The following is a 22,869-nucleotide window of genomic DNA, read 5'->3' as shown; positions in this document are numbered from 1 at the left end:
TAAATACCTCGGGAGGGAGGAACGTAACTTTTCCGCATCCCCTTCCCGATATCTTTCTTTACTGAGATAAGGACTGTGATCAGACCCTCTGGTCTGCAATGAGTTGGACTTCACTTCCCCTAGTTTAAACCACCACTTACTAGGAGTTAGGAGCTGTCTGTGTGTTTCTGTTGCTAGGGCCTGTTTAGTCGACGGAAAGAGGACCCTTCTTTACCCACACAGGTTCCTCTGCAGTACAATGAGCTGAAGGTGGCCCTGGAGAAAGAGAAAGCCCGCTCGGCCGAGCTGGAGGAGGCCCTTCAGAAAACCCGCATTGAGCTCAGATCTGCGCGCGAGGAAGGTAGGGGCTGGCTGCTGAAAAGTTGCATCTGAAGAGGAGGGTCGTTTTTAGTCCAAACCCGTGTCTCATATTTTTGTGTCTTCTGTAGCGGTGCAGTGTTTCTTCTCCTTTTCCCCCTCCCCTTGTTTGCTGTTGAGGATCCAAAATAGCAACACCCCCTCGCTGCAGGCTGTAACTCTTAAGGTTACGGTAGAAACCGCGGCTGCTCCTCGTCCCAGGAGGAGTCGACTAACTATTTATGTGTATCTGTAGCTGCCCATAGGAAAATTACAGACCACCCTCACCCATCCACTCCTGCCACGGCCAGGCAGCAGATCATCATGTCTGCCATAGTCCGGTCACCAGAACACCAGCCCACGCCCATCAGTCTGCTTGCGCCTCCCTCAAGTCGCAGAAAGGAGTCTTCCACACCAGAGGGTAAGGCTTCGAGGGGTGGGGTGGGGGGGTGAAGGGTATCTTACACAGAGCAGCTCGCCCATCCCTGATTCTCACCCCATACCCAGTTTTCATGCAGGCCTATGGTAGCCAAGCATGGCAGGTGGGGTCTCATAGACTTTTTAAAGAAGGAATAAGAAAGAGAGAGAGAATAAACATGTAGAAGTAGGAATGTTTCCTGCTCAATGCATCCTTTTGGGTTGTGATCAAAGCCATAAACTGGCACTATTCTATTATTCCAATTTTCTGAAATTCTGATTCCGCTAGTAAGATTGTTTTGGCAACGGTGTGAAATCTGCCTTGAACTTTTTTTTAAAGTGAATCTGAACCACTTCATGCAATGGTTGTTGGATCAGTGATCCAGTGCTTTATTTCCTGATGGACAGATTGATGGATAGATTTGAAAAAGCTTAATTTCTCCTTGAAGATTTCCTGGCCTCCTTTGGCTTAGCCATGTGGAGGAGCATAGCCTGAGAGGATCTAGTGGTCTGGGAAGATGATCTTAGGGAAAGAAGCTCCAACAGATAATGTGGCCCCAAGGCATAGGTTAACATTAGTACCTTGAACCTGACCCAGGGTGCAACTGAAAACAAGTGTAAGTGAGCCAGGACTGGGGAGTTGTGATCAAATCTGGCTCACAACTGCCACCAGCCTGACTGCCACATTTTGGACTGCTGCAGGTTCAGGTTAATCTCAAAGGAAGCCCCACGTAGAGAGCATTGTTGTCAATGCCAATTACATTTCACCTTTCTAAATATTGAATATCTAATTTGCTCTAAATAAATGGAAAAATAACACTAACAAGGACCGCAATCTGTTCCTTCCCAGGTCTTCTCAGAATAAGGTAGTTTCTTTTTCTCCAACAAATTCGCTTTTGCGTAGTTTTATTTTCCAGTAGCAGATTGATACTAGCTCTGTTCACACATCTGCCTAAATTCATGGAAAGTCAGGCTTGAAATAACAAGAACTTTAACTGAGCTGTTCATAGTTTAGTTGCCTTTGATTCTAGTTGGAACAAAAATTGTATTCGTTTCTACTTGGGAAAGATAAAGAATATGAGGGAAGAGGGATTTTTTTGGTGACATCTGGTTTGGTTGGAACAGCTGTCACTAGGATACCTTTTAGACTTTGTTCGTTGAGGCACAGGATAAGCTGAGGAGTTAATAACAAGTCACTTATGCTTTGATTATCTTTACCCTGGAATGTGCAAGAAACATCATTTTACTGCCTTTTTGGAAATAAGCAAACAATCAAAAAGTAACTCCACTGGAGTATCTGATCTTTTTTTATTGTTGAAATCAGATTGGTGCAGGGCTAGAATCCTTAGGACTTTAGTAGTGATCTGATGGTTGCTGTAGGTTTTTCGGGCTGTCTGGCCTTGTTCTGGAGGTTTTCCTTCCTAACGTTTCGCCAGTCTCTGTGGCCGGCACCTTCAGGAGACAGGAGTCAGAATTCTGTCTGTGTTCTAACTCCTGTCCTTTGAAGATGCCGGCCACAGAGACTGGCGAAACGTTAAGAAGAAAAACCTCCAAAACACGGCCAAACAGCCCCCCCCAAAAAAACTTCAACAACCATTAGTAGTGATTCTCTGATACACCTGGGGGTGTATTTCCACATTCCTGATATTTTATGCAAAATGAGAATTCTCACATTTCCACTCGTTAGAACAAATCAAGTGCATGGAAGGGTTATTCCCATTTAAACATCAGAGCTCTGAGTCCCTTCTCCTCTTGCCTAGAATAGGCAGCTTCATCCGAGTGCCATCTTTTTCGTAGCTTTCAAGGAATCCATTCTGGGGCAGCCCTAAGCGCCCTCCATGGTCTCCCTTGATTGTCCATTCTGGGAACCAGAGAAAGGGACCAGTGTTAGACAAGCTGTCCCTCAACTTCAGATTTTCATTCGTACTAAAGAAGATAGTGCTCTGTAGCATCCTTCATCCCCTCCCCTTTCCGGTTGCCAACCAAAGGGTCAGACAAGAGGCCTTCCACACTTTGTCTGTTATTTCACAGCCGCTGATGTGCAGGGGGAAGGCACCCTCTGATCCTGGAGGTCACATCCAGCGGTGTGTTCTCTTTGGTTTCCCTAGAGCAGACCACATACGGCCCACGAGCCGCTCCTGTCCGGCCCGGGGACAGTTTTAAACATCACAACCATTTATAGCTTTTTGTCTAAAGTTGATCAGTTGCTTACCTTTAACATGCCACAAAAAAACCTCTTTAGTATTTGTGAAGATTAACAATTTAAAATAAAAACAGTCATGACATCACTGTTTCATTTTATTTTTAAGTAAAGTCAGTTCGGCCCCCGATCACAGTTTAGATTTTTCATGTGGCCCCCCCCCATAGAAATTAATTGCCCACCCCTGTCCTAGAGCCAGTTGGGCTAATCCCTGTGCCCATATAGAGTGCCACATTCAAGACCATTTCCTTTGGACAGCTATCAACTCTCCAGTGTGTTTGATTTCTCAGTGTTTTCTCTGTAGTGGTTGCTGTCATTTTATGAATGTTTGAAGTACAGCCTGTCCACTTTTAGTGTAGGTCTGTCCCTGTATTTGTCCATGCGAATTAAGTCATGTGGTCTAGAGCTGGTGTACAGTTGTGCTAAAGAGAATGAAATGGGAAAGTCTGCGGTTTTAAAATCTCTCTCCAGTTATGAGTTCTTTGTGTTGCTTTTCAAACAGTTCTGTCTCTTAGCCTCAGACCACCTGCTCCCTGCAGTACGGTGCTAATACTGGCTACCTCACAGGATTTATAAGGATTATTGGATAATTATATGGAATGCTTTGAACCTTTAAATCTTAACAGAAATGCTAATTATTATTTTATCTGAAACTGGCTGGCATGTAATGTTAATTCCAGTGTGCCACAACTAATTTTTTTTGCATATTAGCTTTCCCACCAAACTCTGTGGTGTGTGTGTGTTTGTGTAGATATTTTCTCTCTCTCTAGTGAACAGCGGAGCTGTTATGAGTCCTAATATTGTACAATCAGCACCTCTTTTTACTCTACATCGACTTACTTTTTTATTAACTGTAGAACCAGTGTACTGTACTCTCAACTTCCAGTCCAAACTATGATGGAAATGACTTTCAGTGCATAATTGGGCATCCCTGTTAAAATAACTGCTGTTATATTAAAAGTCATATTGGCTTAAAGATGGAACACATCTAGTTTAAATTCAGGTTAAGCGCCTTTGTTTGCAGTGGCCTTAACGGTCGTGGCCATGCATCCAGAAATAAAAGTGAAATGGGGAAGGCACATGGGTCGGGCGTAGGGACCTGGCTGAATCTCCAGCCCCTGCAGCTCATACTGTTCGGTAGACAGGGATGGGAAGGTCTTCTTTCTGAGTCCCTGAACTGCCAGTCAGAACAGGCAAGATTTAATTAGATGGACTAAGAGTCTGACCCGGTATGAAGCAACCTCATAGACGTACTAAATGCTGCTTATAACATGGGTAAGCCCCATTTGGTACCAAATCTCCATGTTGCTTCCACCACTAGTGTTGTACAGAGCTGCAATTAAGTAATATGGGTCCCTTGTTGGGAGAAATGTGAATAATAATAATAATAATAATAATAATAATAATAATAATAATAATAATAATAATAATAATAATAATAATAATAATAATAATAATAATAATAATAATAATAATAATAATAATAATAATAATAATAATAATAATAATAATAATAATAATAATGCATACCTGCATACCTACCTACCTACCTACGTACCTACCTACCTACCCTGGGCTTATATGGTCTCTGGCTGGGAATGTTTTTTAAAAGGCCACATATTACGTCTTGTTAGAATCTGGTAAGTTAGCACCACATCCTGTTCAAGTGGGCGCTGGACTTCCACTCTAATGGCTATGCTGGTATGCATTTACCATGAGGACTGTTTAAAGTTACCTCTTCGTGTACAGTCTTTTGGCTAGTGCCCATCTAGGCTTGTGGGAATAAAAGCTGATGGTTATCATGCTCTTTTTTTAAAAGGCTCCTACTCACTTCTTTCTGTAGAATTTAATCGGCGTATGAAGGAAAGGATGCACCATAATATTCCTCACCGGTTCAATGTGGGATTGAATATGAGAGCAACAAAATGTGCAGTTTGCTTGGATACGGTGCATTTTGGACGTCAAGCATCTAAATGTCTTGGTAAGAATAAAAGACAGAATAGAAGGAGTCAGAAGGGCTCTACCGGATGAGCAACAGCAGCTAACAGGGTGTCCCTAATCTAGCAATCAAGGAGAACAGGCACATGTCTGCCTTTTCCTTATGCTGTAAGGGAGGTCTGGATGAGTATAAATGAATTGCATTGCACTGCTGAAGAAAAGGACAGAAACTGTATTCCACAGATCATCTCTGCCAATAGGGGCTTCCAAAGATTTCACTTTACAATTATGTCAAAGAGATCCTTCTCTTTGTCAGATCTGTCTGATTTGCAGGCTGGAGCTGAATTACCTTATTTATTATTCTATATCCACAGTAAACACTTTCTCAATTACTGAGAAGTGCTTTAAACTTCATGAATAAAGCTAGTCATTCTTTATTCATGAAGGCATTGCTTTTCTTCTTATGTGGCCAGAATACAACTGAGTCATACAAATAGAAACTAGAAAACACGGCTTGTTCTTATTTTTCACCATGTTATGGTTACCTTCTTAGAAAGAGTGGGGCATCCTATACAGCTGGGAGTTCTAGAACTTGTGGATAATATCATAACGGCACCCCAATCTCAGATGTTATAGGTAAAATCTGTTGGAGTGAATGCAGAGGATTTTTATCGTGGATAATAAATTTGAAATAAGTTCTAGCTGTTGTTCCTTACAGAGGCATCTCACCCTCAATAATTACAGTACAGTGGTGCCCCGCATAGCAACGATAATCGGTGCAGCAAAAATCGCTGCAAAGCAATTTCGTCGCTATGCGGTTTTAAAAAGCCCATAGGAATGTATTGAAACCCCTTCAATGCGTTCCTATGGGCTTAAAACTCACCTTTAAGCGAAAATCCTCCATACGACGGCCATTTTCGCTGCCCGGTAAGCGAGGAATCCAGGCGAAAACACAGCAGGCGGCCATTTTTTTATCCGGTGGCCATTTTGGAAAATCATCACTATGCGATAATTGGTAAGTGAAACGGTATTGATCATTGCAAAGCGATTTTTTCCTATTTAAATCATCGCAATGCAATCACTTTTGCGATCGCAAAAACTTCATCGCTATGCGGATTCGTTGTTAAACGGGCCTCCCGTTAAGCGAGGCACCACTGTATTTCTTGAAATAGCTTTATGATGTTACCTGCTTCTTCAGTCTGATATTTTTAAATGTTTGAGGAGCACGGTTTGTCTTTGGTTATTACCAGATGGGCCACTTTGTTGTTCCTCTCAGGCATCCTCCTTTCCTCCTTTCAGAATGCCAGATGATGTGCCATCCAAAATGTTCAGCCTGCTTGCCAGCGACCTGTGGCTTACCTGCAGAGTACGCCACACATTTCTCGGAAGCCTTCTGCCGAGACAAACTGAACTCCCCGGGTCTGCAGCTGAAAGAACCAAGCAGCTCTCTGCGGCTGGAAGGCTGGATGAAGGTGCCAAGGTACACACGTGAGTCTCTGCCCTGGAACACACCCGCCCCGCAGCTGCAAGAGGGGAGCTGCTGCCTAGAATTTGGTTGACTGCGGAGGCCGTTTCTCATGTTGCTGGTGATATTCCTTAGGACTGGCTGACCATGAGATTCAGAACCTTGGACAGAGCCTCTAATACAATGTTGCCCTCTCTTTGTGTTTTCAGAAATAATAAGCGTGGGCAGCAAGGCTGGGACAGGAAGTACATTGTTCTAGAAGGAACTAAAGTGCTTGTTTATGACACAGAAGCAAGAGAAGGTAACCTTGACATCCGATTAACTTTTTGACGAGGCCTAACCTTTACTATTGATTACCTTTCTTGTCTTCTCTGACGTGGTCCTTCAGTCCATCCCCTTGTTAGAACAAGAGCACTGATCTTTTGTGAGCAGAGTCAGCTGCAGCAGAGTTAACAGACAAATTTGGCCGTCCAGATGACTAAATGGTTAGAAAAGCATGCCTCGCCCATGCAAAGAAATCACTTTCAGGCTTCCTCCTCTTATTGGAAAATAAGAAAGCTAGAATTTATCAGAGAAGGACATTGAGATAACAAAGATAAGAGGCATCCTAGTTTTAATTAACTCAAAGGGAGACACAGAGAGCCACGAGTGCCCTTTGCCTTTTGGGTACAAATACAAGATGCCTCCTCTGTCTTTAAGAGAGAAGTTGAGAGAAATAATAGGAGGAAAGGAAAGGAAAGGAAGCAACTTTTAATAGTCTTTGTAGCAGGAAGGTCAGCAGAGATCAGACGAAGGAAAAGACTATCAAGAGACCCCACCGAGGACCTTCCTACACATGCCAATGCGTGCCTCTTTCTTGCAAGCTCAATTGCACCTGTCACTCCCCACCAGCTTTGTGGAAGCTGGCTTCATATACTGATACACTCCTTTTCAAATATCTCGTTAGGCTCAGAGGCACTTGCACCTCCAACATATAACCCATTTAATAAAAGGATCTGAGAGCATTTGGCACGTATAAATATGGGTGCTGGGTGCTGTACCAGAGGGAAAGCTGGCAAGTTTATAACATGTTCTGTGCAACTGATCGCTCATGGGGAAGATCATTGGTTAGAAATAAGCTACTGTTTCGGAGAAACTTCTGTTCCATTACTGACTTTTTCACTGAGGAATCCTCAGAGTCCTCTCTTCCCCTGGCACCTGCCAGCACAGATTTAAGATTAAGTCTTAACACGTGAAGTGTTTTTTTCCCTACATTTCTTGTGTTTGCTCACAACCTTATTACTTGCCTGTACATTCATTTCCTCTCTATGTTTGTCTCCTGTTTTTTTTTTTTTTTTAATCTTTGCCCAAGCTGGACAGAGGCCTGTGGAAGAGTTTGAGCTGTGTCTTCCAGATGGGGATGTTACTGTCCATGGAGCTGTTGGAGCAACTGAACTTTTAAATACAGCTAAGACAGGTAGGAGAAGTTGCAGTTCTACTGATCTCTTAAGAAACTGTCTACAGACAAATGCTGGCTCTACAGCTTGGAGTCAGGGATGAGCACTGCGCCCTAGAGTCGGACACGACTGGAACCTTTACCTTTACCTATATATTATATCCCAGCATCCTTCAAGGCAGACACGACAAAGGAAAGGCCACTAATAGACAAAGAGATGAAAGTTAAAAGGTAACAGGGTTCATGGAAGGAAGAGACACAGCAGTAGTGATGACCTGCAACGTGTGCGCCATGTTTGTCTTCATGCTTAAGAACAAGGCAGCGTACAAAATGCATCACGAGCAAATTGGTAGCACTATTAGAAGAAAAAGTGAAAGGACTGGAGCACTGAGTGGACAGGTTTAAGGCTACAAGATGTAGAGTACAGAGACAGAACTCTTGAGCATCAGCAGCCAACAGAGGAACTGAAGGTGGAAGAACGGCAAGACAAAGCAGGGGAGGAGAATGCTTGAGGCATTCAAGAGAAAATTAGGCAACCATCGGACAGATTTACTTTGGTTAGGATTCCTGCATGGAGCAGGAGTTGGTGACCTTATGGGAGCACTGCAACTCCATTCTTCTATGGTTTTTTTAGTGGAAGAGGGAAAAAATGGCAAAATTTGCATTTTCATGCAGTAAATGTACAAGGGTCAATAGTCAATGTATGTATTTTGCAGAAACATATATAGCGTGTGCATGCAGTGGAGCAATGTCAGAAGAATAGCTGTGTTTGCCCTTAGTAGCCAGGGCAGTGAAGAAGTCTTGTGACACCTTAAAGACTAATAAGTATGTTGTGGTCAGACTTCCAGGCATCTCGTGAACTGGACTGTACAAAGAGCAGAGTCTGGTTCTTCCTTTTGCTTGCCTTTTGGCTTTTCCTTTGGGGGAGCTTAAAGAGTAGCATTCTTGAAGCAGGATGGACAAGGTTGGAGATGATTATAAGAAATTTTCATTGGTACAGGGTATCAAATCGGGGACCAGTTTTTATTCTGAATTGACCCAGATAACCTCCACAGGGAAAAAAAATGCTGATTCAGCCTGGATGCCCCCACCGCCAATTCCTGACCTTCCCTATTTTTCCTTTGCCCTAGTCTTCGTTTCACTTCGTTCTTGCCTTTCCCCTACTTTAAAATTGTATTAATTTTTATTGTAAATTGTCATTGTTGTAAGCCGCCTAGAGTGGTCCTATGTGATTCAGATAGGCGGGATATAAATAAATAAAATAAATATTCTATATAGCATCCAAGTGAATCAGCTTTGTCTTGGGTGTGACAAGAAAATGCATTTACTCATTCACAGCCTTCACTTCAATAAGGAGTGAGGGCTAGGGGAGAAGAAACAGGCTTCAAGCAACGTGTGAGTTTATGAGGAGCACATCTTGTGCAGCCCAAGAAGAAATGATTGCTCATTCCAGTGAGTGCCTTGTCTATCTTTTGGCAACTGTGCTTGTTTCTTGTTTTGGATCATAGGAGTCTTTGGGCCAGAGTACAAAAATAGCATCTTTTCTCCTCCTGTTAGGGAGTTCCTATTTATAAGGTTCTTTTGATCTGAATATATTTTCCTCTGATGTGTGTGCTCTCTTTTTGGTGCTAATTCTGCAGATGTTTTTTCTGTTGCATGACTTTGGAAGCATGTCGTTTGAGCTGGAGATAAAGTAGTCAAAGCTCGGAATAGTTTAACTGTTTGGGTTTACAATTCCCAGAATCCTCAGCTGCCATTGCCTTTGAGGAATTTGGTGAGTTGTGGTCCAGCACACGTGTGTGTGTATGTGTGCGCGCATGCATGCACACACACACACAGACACACACACAGAAAAAACAACCTTGCAATTTATTGCATAATCTGTTTACAAGTTGCAGTACAGCTTTGCTTGGTTTACAAGTTGCAGTACAGCTCTACAAATTGCAGTACTGGTTATACTATAGGGCCTAATTAGAGGCCCTATAGTATAATCAGTTTTGAGCATTTCAACAGCACATAGTCTAAAAGTGGAGAAATGGTTCCACAAAGAGCCTAGTATATTTCATAATCTTGTTTTTGTATTTTGTTTGGTAACGAACCAGATGTGCCATATATATTAAAGCTGGAGTCTCATCCTCACACCACCTGTTGGCCTGGCCGGACCCTCTATTTACTAGCACCCACTTTTCCTGATAAACAACGCTGGGTCAGTGCTCTAGAGTCCATTGTTGCTGGAGGACGAGTTTCCAGAGAAAAGGCCGAAGCTGATGCTGTAAGTATAAATGGAACAGGAGGTGGAGGGTTAGGGTGTGGCCCTTTTTATATCCTTGTTCAGTTTTCATTTAAAAAGAAGTGTTTGAGCCTTTTACTAAAATCACAAGAAGAAAGGTGAAATATAAACAGTCATGTGACAAACAAACTACACCCTTTTTGAATTCTGTGGTTTTTATGTATCAGGAAATAAAAATAATCTGGTCCTTAGCAGGTCTTAAAATTAGGTAAATACAACCTCAAATGAACAACAACACGTTACATATTACACTGTATTGTGATTTATTTAACAAACATAAAGCCAAAATGGAGATGTCTACAGTGAGAAAGATTATTCACAAGAGGAAAACATTCAAGACAGTTGCCAGTCTTCCCAGGGGTGGACGTCCAAGCGAACTCACTCTGAGGTCAGACCACAATAGTCATAAAAATTGCAAAAAATCCAAGAGTCACATCCAGACTGCAGGCCTCGGTTAGCATGTGAAACGTTAAAGTTCATGACAGTGCAATTAGAAAAAGACTGAACAAGTGTGGCTTGTTTGGAAGGGTTGCCAGGAGAAAGCCTCTTCTCTCTAAAAGGAACATGGCAGCATAGCCCAGGTTTGCCAAGTTGCATCCGGACAAGCCACAAGACTTCTGGAACAACATCCTTTGGACAGACGAGACAAAAATGGAGAGGTTTGGCCATAACGCACAGCGAAAACCAAACACAGCATATCAGCACAAACACCTCCTACCAACAGTCAAGCATGGTAGCGGAGGGGTGATAATTTGGGCTTGTTTTGCAGCCCCAGGACCTGGGCACCTTGCAGTCATTGATCATGAACTCCTCAGTATACCAAAGTATTCTAGAGTCAAAGGGGAGGCCATCTGTCCGACAGCTAAAGCTTGGCCAAAGCTGGGTCGTGCAACAGGACAAGGATCCCAAGCACACCAGCAAATTTACAACAAAATGGCAGAAAAAGAAAAGGATCAAGGTGTTGGCCATGGCCCAGTTCAAGTCCAGACCTCAACCTGATTGAAATGCTGTGACAGGAGCTTACGAGAGCTAAAGCATGCTGCTTATATACCGCCCTATAGTACTTAAAGGACTCGCTGGGCAGTTTACAAATTAATTATGCAGGCTACACATTGCCCGTCCCCTCCACAAGCTGGGTACTCATTTTACCAACCTCGGACGGATAGAAGGCTGAGTCAACCTTGAGCTGGCTACCTGGGATTTAACTCCAGGTCGTGAGCAAAGCACAATGGTTAATCCTATCCATTTGGTCAGGAGATTAGAAAAGATACTTTTTTGGATTTCAGCTCCCAGAACGCTTGCTGGCTAGGGGATTGTGGGAGTTGTAGTCATAAAAAGTGACTTTTCTGAGCTCTGCTTCCCTCTTTCCACATTCTAGATAATTGGTACAAGTCCTCGGGGGTGATTAAGACCACTTGAGTGCTGACAAATATAGTTAACATTTAATTAGAGTTGCCTTAATTAAAATACACAGTAGCTGGTTTCAGACATTCCCTGTTCCTTATTGATTTACAGTCTGCCTCCCAAGCATATGCATAAATGCTCTCTGCTTACACTCCACAAAATTCCTGACCAGGCTCTGAGTCTATAATAATGCTGTAGCTCTGGTCTCAAGGGACTAATATAGAACTATGTTATTAAAAGATTAACTTTGAGCTTTGCGATGTAATTTTATCAGTAAGAGGTGGAAGCCTACTCGCCATGTGTACATAGAATACACATACCAGCTCTTCCAGTCTTGTTCAGGGGTGAAGTGCTCTTTTGGCTTGCAGTAGAAGACATTCACCAGATCTTCTGTCCTTGTGTAAAGCTATGCCCCTGTCTCCCTTAGAGTGCAAATGAGATGCGGAAGGCTAGGGAAGCAGCTTGCATCATTCAGAGACAAAAAGAAAATTGACTTTTAATTTGAGGGCCTGCATGTGTGTCCCTTGGAGAGCAATAGTGGAGAGAAACTGATGTCACGTTGCAGCAGAAAACCCACCACCCGATCCCCAAAGCACTTCCCTCAACAACCTACTGATGCTAGTGATGCCTTTGAATTTTCCTTACAAAAACTCATTCCTCACAACTGCCCCCAGGTGACTGGGAAGGCAGATCTGTGCTCAGTGCTACTAAGCACTGGCTGGAAGGGCTGTGTTTGTGTTTTTTTACTTTTGCAGCCTACGGGAGTGGAGGCCCCCGGTGAGAGCCATCCTCTAGATTTCACTCCAGAAGCATTTTTATACTGCTGTTTTCAGGAGAAAGAGGACGAGCAGCCTTGACATTTTTGTCAGCTGTGCAGAGATTGAGTCACATTTTGGGATCATGGTGACGCAGGATAGAGATCATCTGTGGGATTACACAGGAGCTGACTAAGTTCCCACTGATCTAGTGGGTCTCTTATTTGGGAAGCAGGATGGGATTTCAGTCAAAGAGAACAGGGCACTTTTGTAGTTCTTAATACTGAATTATCTATATTCTTTGCCTTTTTTCAAGTGATGCTTTTGGCAAATATGCCTACTCACTTTAAGGCTAAAGCAGTTTGCATTGTTGTTGCGATTATCGTGTTGTTGCACTGCATTCATCCTTTCTCTCTGTGTGTGTCTCCCTCCTGCCCTTGTATGTACAGAAGTTACTTGGCAATTCTCTCCTGAAGCTTGAGGGAGAAGATCGTTTGGATATCAATTGCACCTTACCTTTCAGTGATCAGGTAAATGGGGTCGTGCTGCATCTTGCTTGGCCAAACCGAACATCAAGCTGTTGGATTTATTAAGGGGTATCTGATTGGCTTTTGGATTTCTCTGCAACATTTTCTTTTGCCGTTGCGTTGGCGATCTTCATGCATGTCTTAAGCACTCCTGTAGCCTCTTCCGTGTACATTTGACAAACGGATTTGTAAACCCCTTTTGTAGGTAGTGCTGGTGGGTGCCGAGGAAGGTCTTTATGCCCTGAATGTGCTGAAGAACTCTTTAACGCACGTCCCTGGAATTGGTGCAGTCTTCCAAGTGCATCTCATTAAGGATCTGGAGAAACTGCTCATGATAGCAGGTAGTTTTCAGGAAAGCATGCAGTGTGTCTTAAGAGAAGACGCATCATTTGCTGGTGGATTTTCCCCACCACCCTCTCACTGCTGGGACTCCTATTCTGGGCTTTTGAGGCTTCACCAGGCAATCCATTCCACATGTGGGCTGGAAGAGTGTTTTTTTTCTTCTTCCAAGAAATGGAAAGAAAGCTGAGATCATCCACCTGGTTTCCATGCATCAGTAAGCCTGGGTGCCAAACAGTACTGCTTGTCTCATTAACATGCAGTGCATTTAGGAATGCTGATCAATCTTTTGTTCAGCAGGTGTGAGTGTCTAAACAAATTATGGGCTTCAAGCTTTGAATGTATCTGGTTTGCTTACTGTGACACACAAGAATGTTGGCTTATCTGTCCTCTAGCAAACCAGAACCAGAACAAAACGAACAGGCCATGGCTTACAGTTCTGTGGCTTGTTAGGAGATAGGATAAGCAAGAACTTTCCATCTCCTACTTGCAAGAATCAAGATGCATAAACATGCCCTCTAATAATTCCTGTGGTCAGTACTGCATTCTGTCCATGTGACATTTCTGCACTCCAGTAAAATCAGAGTGTCTATAGCCCTCTTTCGAACTGCATATGGAATTTATTATCCTTCTGTTCAAAATAATCTACTTTTGCAATACTTTTCTGTACCTTCCCAGAAGGCATAAAAATAAAAGTGTTGAATTATCCATATCATCTTCAGATACGGTTCTTCCAGCCATCTAAATTTCTTCTGATTAATAACAAGTTCCAGGACAGTGTAGACATAAAGTGCTTTGTGGCACTAAATCATAATGATACAGTAGAATCAGTCTGTCTCTCTTGTATACGCTGGGGCTGGGGGAGGGGGAAGATTTGGTCTCTGTTATTTTGTTTTTCGTCTTGGGTTCCTGTTGAGAGATCTTCTGGTCTTCTGAGATGACAGGGTTATTCATTGTGTGTGTTCCTCAGGCGATGAGAGGGCCCTGTGTCTTGTTGACGTTAAGAAAGTGAAGCAGTCTCTAGCCCAATCCCACCTCCCTGCTCAGCCTGATGTCTCGCCAAATGTTTTTGAAGCTGTGAAGGGGTGCCACCTTTTTGCTGCTGGCAAGGTAAGACCTCCAGGCTCTCTCTTAGATGGTAAATGGAAGCTATCTCTGAAACATCAGGTGTGATTATCAAAGGAGTTTTCAAGCCCCACCTCAAGAGGTCATCCATCAGCTATTTAGTTAATACATTTTTTCTCACTGCCCTTTCAGAGCAATGTACAGCATAAAACCAACGTGAAAAGCAGGACAGGGAGGCAGTCCTCACATAAGGAATGTCCAGCAGAAATCGCTTAGCGACGGAGTTTTTGCGATTGCAAAAGCGATCGCTTTGCGATGGTCCCTATGGGTTTTTTCGCTTTGCAATGATCACAGGGAAGCGATCATGGCAAAGCGACCCTTTTTTAACAGCTGATCGGCGGTTTCAAATGGCCGTCGGGAAAACAAAATGGCCGCCTGCTGTTTTTTCTTGCTTAAGAGGCAGCGAAAATGGCAGCGCTATGGAGGATTTTCACTTAAAGGTGAGGTTTTAAGTCCATAGGAACGCATTAATCGCGTTTTAATGCGTTTCTATGAGCTTTTTAATTTCGCTTAGCGATGTTTTCACTTAGCAACGTTTTTTCCGGAACGGATTAACGTCACTAAGCGAGGCACCACTATATTCCTTTAAGATGTATGTAGAAGAAGCCTGGAGAGCTTGGATCATCTGTTTCTGACTGGTGTTGATGGCAGCAAAATATGAGTCATTGATAGCAAGTGGATTTTAAATGAGAAGTTTAATTTCAAACTGTCCCCTCTGAATTCCTTTATTTCTTTAAAACGTTTATAGCCTATCTTATATTGCAAGATTTAACAGCGGGTTACAGAGTCATATAAGAGAAGTTAAAAACAAAACTCTTTAATACAATTAGAAATTCAAACCTTAAAACCAGTGCACTAGAACTTATGCAGGCCAAGACTCTCAATTTCTGGAGGCTCTAACAGAGAAACATGTTTTGACTTGGTGCCAAAATGATGCCACTGTTAGTGCCAGTTGAACCACCAAGGGAAGGGCATTCTGCAGTCAGGATGTGACATTCAAGAAGGCCCTCCCTTGTACCTCCACAGAATGTACAGGTCTCAATAGTGGGAAGTAAAAGAGGACCTTCCCAGCAGCTTTTAGTGACTGAACAGGGTTATATGTAGGGGGAGGCGTTCCTTAAAATATCGAGGTCTCAAACTATTTTGGGCTTTGTAGGTCACGGTCCACTCCTTGAACTCAGAACAAAACCACTTTGGCAGCCAGTGCAAATCCTTCAGAACCCGTGTCCTGTGAACGCCAAAAACAGACACTCCTGTTAGCGGTCTGGCTGCTACCTATTGCACGTGCTGCAGCATCGGTGTCATCCTCAATGGTAGCCCCATGTAGAGTGCATTGCAGTAGTCTAACAGAGGTTACCAGGGCAGAGACTACTGGGGCCAGGTTGTTCCTCTCCAGGAATGGTCAAAGCTGGTGGACCAGTCAAGCCATCCCGAGGCACTCCGGGCCGGTGAACTCATGTGAGCCTCCAATGGCAAAGATGAACTTAGGAGTCCTTCCCCAACAATGCCCCTGCTCCTTCAGGGAGAGCGCGGCTCTTTCCAGGACACCTCACCTGCTCACCTCCTGGACCTGGGGAACTACTGAGCTTGTTGGGATTCGGCTTTGATTTATTGGCTCTCCTCCAGCCCATCACAGCCTCCAGGCTGTTCAGCACCTGCACAGCCTCAGCCAGTCCCAATGATAATGAGAAACAGAGCTGAGTGTTTTGACGGCACTCAAACCCGGTACTCTTTATGACCTCTCCCAGTGGCTTCATACAGATATTAAACAGCATGGGAGATAGAATGGAACCCTGTGGCTCCCCACAGCTTAATCGTCGTGGGGCTGAACAGAAGTGTCCCCCCCCCTCCCCACAAGCTGCCTTTTGAAACCAGTTCTGCAGATAAAATGGAACCCCTGCAATACAGGGCTTGCTGAAGAGGATTTTTATTTTATTTTATTTATTTATTGCATTTATACCCCACCCATCTAGTCAATTGACTACTCTGGGCGGCTTCCAACATATATAATAACAATATAAAATATAACAAAATTTTAGACATCAGTAGATGAGTTATTCAAGATGGAAAAAGATACAAAAGAAAAAAATCAAGTACTAACTGAAGGGAAAGCCTGCCTAAACATCCAAGTTTTCAATTGGTTTTTAAAGATGCTCAGCGAAGGGGCTGCACAAATCTCTGGAGGAAGATTATTCCAGAGGCGAGGCGCTACCACCAAGAAGGGCCAGTTTCTTGTTTTTTCCCTTCCGGGCCTCCCTCGGCGTCAGGCTCCTCAGCCTCACCTCCTGACTCGATCAGGTGATACGGGTAGATTTTGGTGGGAGCAGGCATTCCGCCAAGTATCGAGGCCTGCTTTGGCAGCCAGTATACTTTCTCACCCAAGTAAAGAAACAAACTTGGATACCGTGATCCAAGAGGATGCAGTGGTATGTAGGTCTGGAGTCAGGGCTGAAGAGTTTATTTTCTCCTTAGAGGGTACCACTTTATTCTCTCGCACAAACGTGAATGGTTGCCATTTACACAAGTTACCTTGCACAAGAATTTGCCCTCCAGAGGCCACCTCACTGTTCTTGAAGACCTACCTTCTCCACGGAACCTTTAACAGAACTTTCTAGTTCCTGTGCCAGTCTAAATGTTGCTAACTGAAACAAGCCTGTAGGTACAGCTTCCCTCCTTATTCCTATTGCCTCTTTTCTCTCTTCTTCCTTGATTTCCTTTTATTGAATCTCAGATTGTAAGCCCATCAGGGCAGTGACCCATCTTCTTGAACTGTGCAAAATCCCGTAAAAAATATAAACAACAATTCTAGAGGAGAATAAAAGTGAGCACAGGTTGCTGTCCTCTGAAGATGCCGGCCACAGAGACTGGCGAAACGTTAGGAAGAACAACCTTCAGAACACGGCCAAAGAGCCCGAAAAACCCAGAACAACCATGAGAATAAAAGTATTTATGTGGGTACCCCATCAGATCAGAATCTATCCTGTTCAGTTCCTGAGATAGACCTCCAGAGTTCCTACCGTTTGGAAATAATGTGTGTTATCTTTCTACATAGGTACATTCTGAATAGTGCAGAATTTGACCCTGGGCCCCTATAGACAAACAGGGTCCAATTTTCTTTTTCCAGGACCAGCTTCAGTCTCTACAATCTCCTGAAAATGAAATAGGAACTTGGCCCCGTGTGTGTGTGTGAAGGCCCCGAAGGCCACAGAAATATTGGAAGAGGCACATGCAGCCCCATGAGTTGTTGACCCCTCTTGCTGTAGCGTGACGAAGTTAAGAGCAAAAACAGAGGGCGAATCTTGTCTCTAATGTTGATAATACCCTACTTTGCTCTCCAGGAGAAATAGCCCAGGTGTTTTCCTGGCGTTTGGGAACTGTTGGGTAACCAGGTTCTCAAGCTTAGTTGAAAATTTTATCCATTTATGATGATTTCTCCACAGCCGTGGGAACAGCAAAGCCACGGTTCAGTCGCTGCCATCTCCCTTGTTTGACATGTTCTCTCTCACTGTATAAAACGGTACTAACGTTGTGTCCCCCCCTTCTCATGCAGATTGAGAATGGGCTGTGTATCTGCGCGGCCATGCCCAGCAAACTGGTCGTCCTCCGCTATAACGAGAGCCTCGGCAAGTTTTGCATCAGGAAGGTAATCTTGCTCTGTCCAGGAGTCAGAGACCATTTGTTGAGAGTCGGTCCCTGGGATGGAGAGTCTGGCCGGCCGGCCTCTTTCTCCGTCTCCATTTGCCCTGCTGTGCCAGAACTGCACAAGTGCCCTTGTAATTGCTCAGTGTAAGCTCCTGTCCTGTGTGAAAGTCTGCCTAAAAGAGGCTTGTATGCCTGTGCTTTGTTGTTGTTTATTTGTTATTCCTTTTGCTGTTGCAGGAGATAGAAACTTCAGAGCCCTGCAGCTGTATCCACTTCACTAATTACAGCATCATCGTTGGAACAAACAAGTTTTACGAAATTGAGATGAAGCAGTACACACTGGAAGGTACAGAGCCACTTCCTTCAGGCTCTCGTTCCAGGTGGGAAGGGGTGAGGAAGAGGAGAGCTGTCAGCTTCCTGCCTGTTCTACGTCCATCGGCTGAAGCAAGAGAGAAGCCCGTAGGGTTAGGGCAGGGGTAGTCCAAAGGTAGCAGCTGTCATGATGATGGGATATGTAGTCAGAGAAATGTAAGAGGGAGTCAGACAGGTTCTGTGTGAAGACGATTTGAGAGAACACCCAGTGAAAAATGTGTACTAGTGCTGGCTGAGATCCAACTTGCAAAGTGCAGCCAAGGCACGTTCTTCTTCCTTATCCTAGGTGGTATCTTCTGCAATTGCTCCTGTTAACACAGTGTGTGTGTGTGTCTGTAGCTTAGTGGCAGATCTGCAACTTCACATGCAGAAGGCCCCAGGTTGACTAACATCTCCAGGTAGGAATAGAAATGACTCCCACCTCAACCCCTGAAGGGGTGCTGATGGACTAGATCATTGGTTCCCAACTTTGGATCCCCAGATGTTCTTGGACTGCAGCTCCCAGAAGCCTTCACTACTTGCTGTGCTGGCCAGGGTTTCTGAGAGTTGCAGTCCAAGAACACCTGGGTTACTCAAGGTTTGGGACCACTGGACTAAATGAACAAATGGCCTGATGCAGAGTGAGGCTGCTTCCTAGCAAATCTTAATTTCAGACAAAAGAGCTGCAAAATGCAGCTGCCTCAATTATACACTTGCATTATACACGTGGGGGAAGGCTGACTGGATTGGATTGTGTTCTGTCCACTCCTGTTTTGATGAGGTTAGCCTTGTTGTTCTGTGAAGACAAAAGTGTGCCTGTTGGGAGTTCTGTGTGGATGAAATGATTATCTACTGGTTTTGGAGGTGACTGCACCATTCACTGAATCTAAAAGAAGTCTGTGAATATCTGCTACTTTGTTCTTGAAGGTTTTGGAAGATGGACAGAAATCTGTAGTGTTAGGGTGTTGTATTCACACACATTTACTTGTGGAGAGAGAGACAGCTGCTGGAAAGTATCTTGTTTTTACCTGCCAGAGCAGATGATGAAAGATAGAACAAGACCAAGAAGGCAGGAAAGGATTATAAGGAAATGACTGAATGGTTGCAAGTGGGGAATTCTTTGTTAGTGGCTGGTTGAATGAAATGGGGCTGATGAGAATGGTGTTTGTTCCCTCATCTTTAGAATTCCTGGACAAGAACGACCACACTTTAGCTTCTGCTGTTTTTGCATCATCCACCAACAGCTTTCCAATCAATATCATCCAAGTGAATCCTGCAGGCCAGAGAGAGGAATATCTGCTTTGCTTTCATGGTGAGTTGAGTGTAGAAATAATTCAAATTGTGACATCTGGGTCCCCCATGATAGAAACAGAAAGTCTGATTTTTCCTTATGAAAGGCATTTAGATGTTGACTGCCATTCTCCTTCGTGGTCTCCTTCACACTCGTCACACTGAAGGGTTGCTGTGCATGTACAGAGCTTGCCCAGAACACTCCCAAACTCATTTTTGGAGGTCACCTCGCCCACCCTTCATTGCACATATATAACTGCATCCCACGTGGAACCCTCAGTTCCTTTTTGTCCACCACCAAAGACTCAGAGCTTCTCTGTTTGTTCCATCCCGTGGCTTCTAGCCTGCTTTTCTGAAGATTTCATTGGGGAGACCTCTGAAACACAGGGAAAACAGAAGCTCCACTCCTTTCCCATGAACAGGGAAGATAGGAAGCTCAACCTTCCGGGCAGAAGACTTGACTCAGCAACCGCCTTGGCTGCCTGCATATGCAATGACCTGTTGGCAGTTTCTCTGGGAAAAGTTGGAACCTTTTCTCCAGAACCTCCAACACGATCCACATGCCTCTAGTCTTCTCTTTCATTTAGGACACTCACCACTTAGCAGGTCACCAAATTAACTCAGCATCTCATGTGGCAGATTGTGCCTTGAAGATCATTTTGGAAGCCGTGGCCATCCGCAGGCGCTCCTGGCTCCAGACAATGAGCGTTCCAGAGGACTCTCAGGCCTGTATTGAAGAGGGCCTGTTTAAAGCCAAGACAGATGAGCTTATGGAGCATCTTGTCAGAACACACACCACTGCTAAGTGGATGGGCATCTCAGAGCCATTGTCCATATACAAGTTACACAAGCCTACCTGGAAGAAGTTGCAATACCCGTACCAGAGGCCTTGATCTCCAGCTCCATCTGTCCAACCTTCATCTCATACTAGCTCACCCAAGTGTTCATTCAAACACTCTAAGCAGTTCCTCCTCTTCTGGAAGACAACCTTCATCTTCCACCAAGTTGCATTTGGGACTGTTTCCCCTCTCATCTGTAGACCCCTTTCATTTCGGTTCTCAGCCTCCCACCATTTTTGCACTCTTTAACAATTCGGCACTCCCATCACCTCTCATCACAGTTCTCTCCATTATCGAGGTTAATTGGCCATTGCATTGGCCATTCTACCATTTTTTGCATGACCAATCTGTCTACCCTATTCCATGAAGAAATCTCCCTTCTTCAAAAGGGAGCAATAAAACCCATTCCAAACAGGTGCAGGTTGACATGTTTCTTTTCCCAGTATGTCACAGTTCCAAAGCATGATGGAGGCCATCCCCTTGGCCGGACTGGCTTACAGAGTAGCCACGCGTTCCTCTGTCTCCATGCTGATGGTATGGAGAATGCTGGGCCCCGTGGCCTCCACCACTGCACTCACTCCATGGGCATGTCTCTATCTTCAGCAACATCAGCACTGGTTTCCCAAGATGTTCAATCCTTTAACCCAGCCCAGCTTCATTTGGTTGACATCTCCATCCCAAACGTGATGAAGTCTTCTGTGGTGGACATACATATCCAATCTACCAGCAGGCATGACCTTCCAACAACTATTCCCAATGGTCACAATTATTCGCAGCCAATGTAAGTGGTGCAAAACAGGTGTCAAAGTCTCAGCGAGAAACATCCATTGGAACCCAGCTACCACGTATTGTACCAGCTGCAGCTTCTAAAGTGTCTTATGAAGAGCCCTGCTGAAATATATTAACCCTTCCTCCTCCTCCCCCCCCTCTGTTTTTATACATTTGCATGTCTGCAGACATTGAAAAGCTTTACAGACTTAAAATTAAAGGAATGTTGTTGAAATGGATCCAAGCAAACAAATATAATAATTCTATGTCTAGTAATATAGTACGAGGAATTCTGTTGGGATTATTAGTCATTGTTATGAAAACCTGGCATCCCACCCAGACTGCCTCTGCATTCTGCCAGTGCTACGGGTGCCGCTGGATGGGTTAGGGAGGCAGCCAATTCCTCCAAGGAACAGGGGGGATTATGTATGGGATTCCCTGCAAAGAGTTGTGTCCTGACAGCACTTGGATGTTCTCAAGGACGAAGATGAAAGGGCATTTTCAGCTGATGCTCTGTTCTAGGCTGGTCTTTCCCAAACTGGTAACCTCCGGCTGTTTTGGACTTCCATGATCCTTCATCATTGGCCTCTTAGCTTGGGGCTGATGGGAAACAGCTGGAAGGCACCAAATTGGGGGAAGGCTTTTTCAAGAAGAATTGCTGCCACCTCCAGCAATTGCAGCTGCCTCTGTGTGATAGATAATGGAACTCTGGACTCCTTTCTCCCCTTATTTTTTCTTAAGAATAACAACTGAATTTGATGGGTGATTAATCTTCTTTCCCCCATGACAGAATTTGGTGTCTTTGTCGACTCCTACGGAAGGCGAAGTCGTTCAGATGACCTGAAGTGGAGTCGTCTGCCTTTAGCATTTGGTAAGCCCTGTGCAGTTTCTCCCTAGTTTTGTGGTTGTCGCTGCCTCTTGCCTCAAATGCAGAGGACTGTAGAAACACTAAAACGAATCATCTTTCCTCTTTAGAATCAGATTTTCAACAAGATAGCACTGATATTTGATAATATTATCTTTTAAAAGATAATATGGTGGCTTTGACAGACACCCTCCCCAAAAGATTGAACCAAAATAATTAGTCTTGCAACATGCCAGGAGGTCCAGCCACCTGAGCACTTGAATACTAAATAATAACTAATTTTGTATTGCACTTCCTTTTCTGGTTGTAGTGCATCTCTCTTGAGAGGTTTTGTTTCGTGTTCATAGTGTCGTAAAATGTGGCAGTACAGGGCACAAATGTTTTCAGACATCTTTTGCTCTGTGGATCTGCATAATTTCTGGGTCTACACAATTTATCTGCAATTATAGATTGTCGCTTTGTGTTTCTTCATTTTGGGGAAAGGGAAACGTCGGTTATATGGGTGAATGGGGACTCTAAAGGAACAGGAATACCAACAGAAACTCCCCCTGCCTATATATGAAAGCATTATGTGTACATTGCCATCACAAAGCTGTGAACCAAGAGGACAAGAAACTCTGTACGTGTTTATGTGTAAAAAAATAGAGGAGAGTTTTCAAGAATTTCAGTTCAGTGCTAGTTCCTATGTATTAGGTTCTTCCCTTAGTCAGGCTGTGAATTATGCCATTCTTTCTGCAGCTTTTAAAATCTCTGTTTATCTGAAGGGCAATAGTGTAGACTCTCTGCACGCAGCTTTTTTGGTCTGTGAGAAGGAGCTGTCCAGGACTGGCTTTAAGCCCTTTCAGTCCAGGCAAGAGGAGTGGACTTAGAAGAGCTTAACAGT

At 44.0% G+C, this 22,869-nt stretch overlaps 1 protein-coding gene across 19 annotated transcripts in view; it reads left to right on the top strand.

The window, feature by feature from the left end:
* The window catches only part of CIT (citron rho-interacting serine/threonine kinase), a 133,302-nt gene that overhangs the window by 103,423 nt on the left and 7,010 nt on the right, over nucleotides 1-22,869 (top strand). For 9 of the 19 annotated variants that reach the window (XM_078381609.1, XM_020811612.3, XM_020811610.3 and 6 more), the window contains 14 exons: nucleotides 178-340; nucleotides 593-757; nucleotides 4,797-4,934; nucleotides 6,191-6,371; nucleotides 6,566-6,657; nucleotides 7,708-7,812; nucleotides 9,894-10,063; nucleotides 12,690-12,770; nucleotides 12,973-13,108; nucleotides 14,077-14,216; nucleotides 17,782-17,874; nucleotides 18,111-18,219; nucleotides 19,408-19,536; nucleotides 21,912-21,992. In XM_078381609.1, coding sequence (XP_078237735.1) covers nucleotides 178-340; nucleotides 593-757; nucleotides 4,797-4,934; nucleotides 6,191-6,371; nucleotides 6,566-6,657; nucleotides 7,708-7,812; nucleotides 9,894-10,063; nucleotides 12,690-12,770; nucleotides 12,973-13,108; nucleotides 14,077-14,216; nucleotides 17,782-17,874; nucleotides 18,111-18,219; nucleotides 19,408-19,536; nucleotides 21,912-21,992 — 1,783 coding nt within the window. The remainder of the gene's footprint in view (nucleotides 1-177; nucleotides 341-592; nucleotides 758-4,796; nucleotides 4,935-6,190; nucleotides 6,372-6,565; nucleotides 6,658-7,707; nucleotides 7,813-9,893; nucleotides 10,064-12,689; nucleotides 12,771-12,972; nucleotides 13,109-14,076; nucleotides 14,217-17,781; nucleotides 17,875-18,110; nucleotides 18,220-19,407; nucleotides 19,537-21,911; nucleotides 21,993-22,869) is intronic. The other 10 variants (XM_078381611.1, XM_020811615.3, XM_078381610.1 and 7 more) reach the window with 4 other exon arrangements.

The sequence above is a fragment of the Pogona vitticeps genome, chromosome 14 (genome assembly GCF_051106095.1).
Source record: "Pogona vitticeps strain Pit_001003342236 chromosome 14, PviZW2.1, whole genome shotgun sequence".
Lineage (NCBI taxonomy): Eukaryota > Metazoa > Chordata > Lepidosauria > Squamata > Agamidae > Pogona > Pogona vitticeps.
This window is presented reverse-complemented; position numbering and strand designations above follow the sequence as displayed.